We start from the raw sequence: 6,939 nt of genomic DNA, 5'->3' as shown, positions 1-6,939 counted from the left end.
TGTCACAGGGGCTGGAGTGGTCTCTTCTACAATGGGTTCTGGTAAGAGATGAAAAGTGCCACGGGTTAGGGCTGGGCCAGCTGACCTTGGTGGATCCCCTGCACTGAGCAGGACCAGCAGGAACCAGTGGGTGACCTCTCGGGTCACTCTGGGCCTTCCCCCACTTTGGGGTTCCCAACCTGGAGACATCTCATGTCCCTCACACAACCTCCCGCCCCTCAAGGGGCATACTTATGGGGCAACAGTTGCTGGCTCAGGGGGTGCAAGGTCCTTCTCTGAGCCTCCTTATGAGGAGCTGACCTGTTTGAGGGGCTGCCATCCCACCTGATGCCTCACGGTCCAGCCCTGGAACTGCTGGTCCAAGGCTTCCTGACAGCTCCAAGAGGGTTCAGAGCTTGGGCCTGCACCCAGGGGTCGGAGTCCCCACGGAACAGGCGTCACTTTGCTCCACTTACCACACAAGGAGTCGACACAGAGGCTGCCCTGGGGACACTGTGAGCACGAGGGTCCCTCCCGGTACGGCTGCCGGCCTCGCAGGTTACCCCTGAGAGCAGGAGACACCGAGAACAGGAGGCGTGAGGAGAGGGGGCAGGACCTAAAGAGGAGTCTGATCCAGCTGGAGTATCCTGCTCCAGACAAAACTCAGGATTCCTGTGAAGAACCCAGGTCTGGGTCTCCTGGCACAGGCTGCCAGAGCTGTTTACTTGGTGGCCTGACCCCACGGCTGCTCCGACCAGGTGGGACAGCTCCACGGAGCAGATCCCTCACCACCCCTCAGAACGAGCACTCAAGGGGCATTTGGAGATGTGATTTCTGCTGGAGTATCCTGCTCCAGACAAAACTCAGGATTCCTGTGAAGAACCCAGGTCTGGGTCTCCTGGCACAGGCTGCCAGAGCTGTTTACTTGGTGGCCTGACCCCACGGCTGCTCCGACCAGGTGGGACAGCTCCACGGAGCAGATCCCTCACCACCCCTCAGAACGAGCACTCAAGGGGCATTTGGAGATGTGATTTCTGTCTCCCTTCTGCTCAAGGCTCCTAAGGTCTGCAGTGAACAGCCGCTCTTGTTGGCCTCAGGAGTTCTGCTAGTCCCGGCGCTTGGCAAGGGGCCACCCACCTCTCTCCTCCCAGCCCAACCCTTTCTGCTGGTGCAGATGCTTCTCCAGCCCAGGTGGCCGCTGCTGCTGGTGGGAAGAGCAGGGCACAGAGCAGGGAGCTGCCGTGACATCAGACTCGGGCAGCTCTGGAGGGGGAAGGTCCCTCCCCGGGTCTGTGCCAGCAGCTGAACCAGACCTCAGCAGTCACAATCAGGGGCAGGGATCACCAGACAACCCTTCCTTCCTCTGCGACCAGCCCAAGATAACAGAAACCTTTCTTGGGATCGCCCCGTTGCTATTTCTGAACAGGGGCAAACCCTGCTCTGCCCTGGGGCCCGAGGGAAGGACCCATCCAGGCCAGGACCCCGTGGAGAGGCGCCCGGGGGTGCCAGGGGGGACTCACGGGGGGTAGTAGTTGCAGACGAGCAGGAACATGTCCTCTGTGTCGATGCCCTCGATCTTCTCACAGAACTTGGCCCCGCAGCCCACCTGCCGGGTGCTTGCCCACACCACCTGTGGCACAGAGAGGGGTGAAGGGGGCTGGGAAGGCAGATGCCCCGTGGGCAGCTTGCCCCTGGCCTTGAAGGCTGCTCTGTCACCACATCGATGTCCCCCCTCATCTCTTAGATGCTGTACTCCCACGTTGCTTTAGCAATCAAGGTCCTGCCCCTTGTCCCTCTCAGGGCCACCTTCCTAACCTAGGGCTGTAGCCCACGTAGCCACAGCTTTTGTCCCAATAGTCCACCCAGGCAGAGCATCACCATCTCTGCTTTAGTCCTGGAACATCCATCCCCATAGTTACCACCCCCAGCTCTGCTCCTTGCTCCCACCCTAGCTGTGAAGAAACACCCAGAGCTCACAGCTCTGCCCGAGACAAGCTGCCACCCGGCTCCACAAGTACCCAAACGGGGCTGCAGAGCTTGTTTAAAAAAAGATCTTCTCCAAAAAGCTGCTACCATGCCCAGATCTCCCTTATCACTGCGACTCCCACCTGGTTCCCCATCCCTTTGGTGCAGCCCCTTTCCCCACAAGCCCATCCCTCCTCCCCAGCAGCCTGGTACCTGGGTGTAGTGGCCGCACATCTGCCCGGGGACACACGAGGCCGTTGTGAAGTTGTAGAACTTCTCCTCCCCGTTCCAGTCTTCCACAGCAAACTCCAGGTCCAGGGTGGGGGCCATGGCAAAGAGGTTTTCCCCCCGCCGGCCCCGCTCCTTGTTGTGGTCCCAGATGCATTTCTCTGCGTAGGCTTGAGCAAAAGCCTCCAGCTCCTTGTCCCAGCTCTGGAAGGAGCCTGGTGTCAGCGTGCAGGGAGGGACACTGGGCTCTCTGACGTACACAAGGACATGGACCAGGGACCCTCGAGGCCTCTGCCCACGATTTCCCCATTCATGTTAGCTGTTGAGTTTTCTAGTTAATGATAACCTTTTTGTTAACCCTTCCTCATTGCTTGTGAGAAATATTTATTACTTATCAGCATATACTGATGTGGTTCTTTCCTTTTCTGGCTTTTTTGGTATGTAATAAAATAAGCCCATGTGCAGCCTTTTATCAGAGGATTAAAAAGAGGAGAGACACTATTGGAGTGCATACTGCCCTTAAATCTAGAGGAGCCTCGTGTTTTAAGGAGCCTTTTCCTTTCTCAGATTTGGTTGAAGTTTAGAAGGGTAGGAATGAAGCATTGTGGTTAGGTGGCTGCAGCACGTGGCATGTTGATTGGGAGGGGTTGAAGAGCAGGGAGATTTTGGTGATTGACAAGGTCAATTAGGTGATGAAGGCCCTGGAGTCTCCTCTGGAGACATTTCAAACCTGCCTGGACACGTTCCTGTGTGGCCTGCTCTAGGTGGTGCTGCTCGGGCAGGGGGGTTGGATGAGATGATCTTTTGAGGTCCCTCCCAGTCTTCAACATTCTGTGTGATTCAGGAGTAAAATCCAAATCCCTGCCCAACACAGTCCTCAGGAGAGGGGAGTTCCACAGCCAGCCCCAGCACAAACCCAGCCTGAGCTGGGAAGGGAAGGTCAGCAGAACCCTCATCACCTTGCCTGGAGCATCAACTCAGCGTGGAGAAACCAGGCAGTCAGCTGGAGGAAGGGAGAGAATTCACCCCAGGGCACGCAGGAGGGGGTCTGGGCACGACCAGGGTGGGGATGGGAGGAGGGCAGGAGACACCTCCCCTCGCAGCTGCTCCTGGGAAGCATCATCTGTTCTCCTGGAGCTGAGATGTGGTGGCTGCCTGCCAAGAGTCCCCTCTGGAGCAGCAGCGGCCCCACCGCCCGCTGAGCCCCCGGTCCTGCTCCCCACCGATGTGCAGCAGGAGGAGGAGGAAGAGGAGGAGGAGGAAGAGGAGGAGGAGGAGAGGTTTCCTCACAGGGAGGAACCCTACACCACAGATGTTTGGAGTGTCCTTGTGCTGTCGGATGGAGGCAGCAGCTTTGCTCTGCAGCCAGCTGGAAGCAGCCCAGCAAACAGGGGGGACAAACAGGCTGGAGCTGGGGGGACAGAGCAGAGCCATCGGGGGGTCGAGGGGATGTGGACAGGCCCCTGAGCTGCAGCTGTAAGGAACGGGTGGGAAGGACACTGAGATGCCTGGAGGAGGGCACGGAGCCCTGGCTGACCTCCCACCACGGCCCCAGGCCAGGCTGAGGGCGACGGCTGGTTTGGGGAGCGCTCGCTGCTCACCCTTTGGCAGGGAGCTGGGCTCTGGGAACGGGCTCCCACCTGCTGGATTCGCCTCATTAGAAAAGAAAAAGTGGCTTTTAAGCTCCGTATCCCCCATCACCCGACGATTGCCACGGCAACCAGAGCCCTGTCCCAAACAGCAGCGTGGGGTGACCTCAGCCGGGCACGGCGCCATGGCAGCAGGTGAACGTGGAGGCCAAGACAACCCCAGAAAAACGTCCCAGGAGGGAGGTGAGGACAACGCTCTCGTGGAGAACCTCTACCAAGAAATTGTCAGGGCTGCCTTAAGCTAAACATTTGTGCTTCCAAAGCCTTTGGCTCAGCACTCCGAGCGGGTGGTTTGAGCAGAAACAAATCAGCCCGGCACAGGGGAGCATCTCCAAGCACAGGATCTGCAGCCAGAGCTTCAGCCTGGAGCAGCAGCCACCACTTCAGAGCCACTGCTGACTTAAGGGCCCCAAGAGATTGTTTCCCTCGGGCTTTCTCTGAGAGTTTACCCCCCCAAGCCCTTATCCTCTGAGTTTTCTGTGCCTTGCTCTGAGTGTCTGTGGGATGATGGTGCTGAAGGGTTCTGGCTCTGTCCCCGCTGAGTCTGAAGTCACTGGTCAGACCCCCTGGACCTGAACAGAGTTTTTTGCTTCATTTGCTTGGTAAGCTCCCATGTACCAGCCCACCAAGGTTTGACTCAGCCTGGGCAACTTTTGGGCCAGGCAAGGAGATCTCCTCTAAGCACGCTGTGGCCAAAAGACCAAAACACTTCAGCTATCCCAAATAAACTGTTCTCCTCCTCCTCCTCCTTCAGTGTGTTTTGCAAACAGTGAGGAGCAGCACACGTGGTGCAAGATAAAACACGATAAGCCAAACGTTAATCAAATCAAGGGTCCAAATAAGATAAAAGCAACACCAGCCTGAGAGCTTGGGTTTGCTCCCACACGTGATGCTGGGCACCTGACTCAGTTTCCTCCAGCTAAAAGGGGGATCCCTCACCCCCAAGCCAGCCCCACACAGGTCATGGTGAGGATTAGGAGAGGGAGGGGACACCCAACTGAATGACCTGGTTGACATGTTTGAGGTTGACAATCCCTCCTACAGATAAAAGCCCCATTCACCTGCAAAGGCAAAGGGGAAGGAGCAGGATTTCCCCCTCCAGCCTGGCCAACATCTCACCTGCCTTCCCCCCAGCACGAGCTCCAGCAGGTGCTTGTTGAGTGAGAGCAGCATCACTCTCACACAGAGCACCAGGGGACCCAGACCACGCTCAGGAACTTCCAGGAACAGCCAAAGACAACCCCACAGGTGAAGCTCAGCTCTTTAGAGGCACTTTAGGGAACCCCTCCGTTGATACCTTCTTGTAGCCCTACACAAGAGTTGCTCTGCCTGAAGCAAACCCCAAACCCTCCCAGCATTAAGCTGGAGGCTCACGTTGCACAAACCCCCTCTGACATTCCCCTGCAGTAGAAGCCACTCACCATCTTCAGCATGTCCATAGCAGGAGGAGAGACCTGGGAGCGGTATTTATTGTGCCCATCCAAGATGATCTTCTTCTCCTCATCACTCAGGGACCAGCTCAGCTCCAGCACCGTGAGCACCAGGAGAACGGGAGGAAGCCCCGAGCTCAGCATCGTGCAGGCAGCTTCTGCTCTCAGCAGCCCACGACTCTGGCAGTCGGATTTAAAGCACCTCCCAAAAGCGAGGAACACCCAACAGCTTGAAGATTGGGGAGGAAACGCAGTTCTTTATTAGAGCAGGGGTTTGGAGCAGCCCACACCCAGCTCACATATCGGCCCTGACGGACGAGCAGCAGGAGGGCTGGTGCCAACGAGCACCAGGGGCTGCTCCCCAGCCAGAGCTCGTGCCCAGATTGTGACCCCTGGACTGGCATTTTCATCTGAGCCTCTGCTGCCCCACACCTCACACGTCCCCTTCACCCTCAGTTAGGGGTCTTCTGCCTCCTGGCCCTTTTCTCCTAACTGGGGTTACACCAGGGTCCTCCCCTGAAGCTGCATCTAGAAAGGAAGGGGAGAAGATGTGACCACAGAGAGCGGTTTGTGGTGTGGTGGCTCCCCAGGCAGGATTCAGAGCCCACCTCGTCCAGCCCCGTGTCCCTGCACCACCCGAGCTGAGGGGAGAGCAGCAGGCAGTGGGGAACAGCCCCCCCGGGGTCCCCCAGCCTGGTGGGGACATGGGGAAGCAGAGGGTTGATGCCCCTTCCCTGTGCCATCAGGAGAAGGGTGAACAGGAGAGGGAGAACAGGATAGAGAGCTGAAATTGCCCCAAAAAGGGGAGCTGAGAGGCTTTAGGAGCCTTTGGGGCTGGCTGGAGCAACCAGGAATGAGCTCACAGGACCAGGCTGGGCTCCCTCCCCGGGCAGGCACCTGGGGAGCTCAGGTGACCCCACTTTTACCACCATGGAGACTGTCTGGCAGAGGCCTCAGCAGGTCACCACTCGTTGTTGGCTCTGCCTCCCCCTCTCCCCTCCCAGCCCCCCAGGCCATGCTTGGCTGTTCCTTTCCCTTTGGCCCACATTGATCACCTCTCACAGCAGGTTCTCCTTCACTCGTTGTTGGCTCTGCCTCCCCCTCCCCTCCCAGCCCCCCAGCCCATGCTTGGCCTTTCTTCCTTTCCCTTTGGCCCACACTGATCACCTCTCACAGCAGGTCTCCTGCTGACCCCCCCAAATCTCCCACCTCTGCATATTACCTTCTCCTGTGTTCAGCCCAGGGTCTAACACACCCTCAGAAGTCCAACAAGATCTGCAAGCAGGGTCTGAGGCTAATGTCTCAACAGGCTGCCTTCATCTGGTCAAACCAGAGGTTCCCCTTCAGTGCTAAGGTGAACAGCAGGGCTGGAGTCTGGGTGGAGGAGACTCCAGGAGCCTCGTGTGTGAGGAGGAACAGCCAGGAAGGATCAACGCTGGCTCCAAATCCTGCCAGCCTGGCTCACAAGGAACAAGGCTGTGCTGAGAAGACCCAAACACAGCTACTGGTCTCTGCCAACCACAGAGTGGTCTGGGTGGGAAGGGACCCTCAAAACTCATCGAGTCCAACCCCCTGCCCTGAGCAGGGACATCCCCAGCTAGAGCAGGGTGCTCAGAGCCCCGGCCAACCTCCCCTGGGATGGTTCCAGGGATGGGGCAGCGACCACCTCTCTGGGCAGCCTGGGCCAG

At 58.1% G+C, this 6,939-nt stretch overlaps 1 protein-coding gene across 1 annotated transcript; it reads right to left on the bottom strand.

The window, feature by feature from the left end:
• Window positions 1-6: 6 nt before the first annotated feature.
• Window positions 7-5,395, bottom strand: PI16 (peptidase inhibitor 16; the record flags this gene model as incomplete). The annotated part of the gene is made up of 5 exons (XM_008935869.1): window positions 5,243-5,395; window positions 2,158-2,376; window positions 1,500-1,609; window positions 456-544; window positions 7-38 (listed from the first exon to the last, which is right to left on the bottom strand). Coding segments are annotated over exons 1-5 (603 nt in total), but the record flags the coding sequence as incomplete, so codon positions are not given.
• Window positions 5,396-6,939: the final 1,544 nt, after the last annotated feature.

The sequence above is a fragment of the Merops nubicus genome, unplaced genomic scaffold, assembly GCF_000691845.1.
Source record: "Merops nubicus isolate BGI_N331 unplaced genomic scaffold, ASM69184v1 scaffold21452, whole genome shotgun sequence".
Taxonomy (NCBI): Eukaryota; Metazoa; Chordata; class Aves; order Coraciiformes; family Meropidae; genus Merops; species Merops nubicus.
The sequence above is the reverse complement of the archived record's forward strand: the minus strand, read 5'-3'. Positions and strand labels throughout refer to the sequence as shown.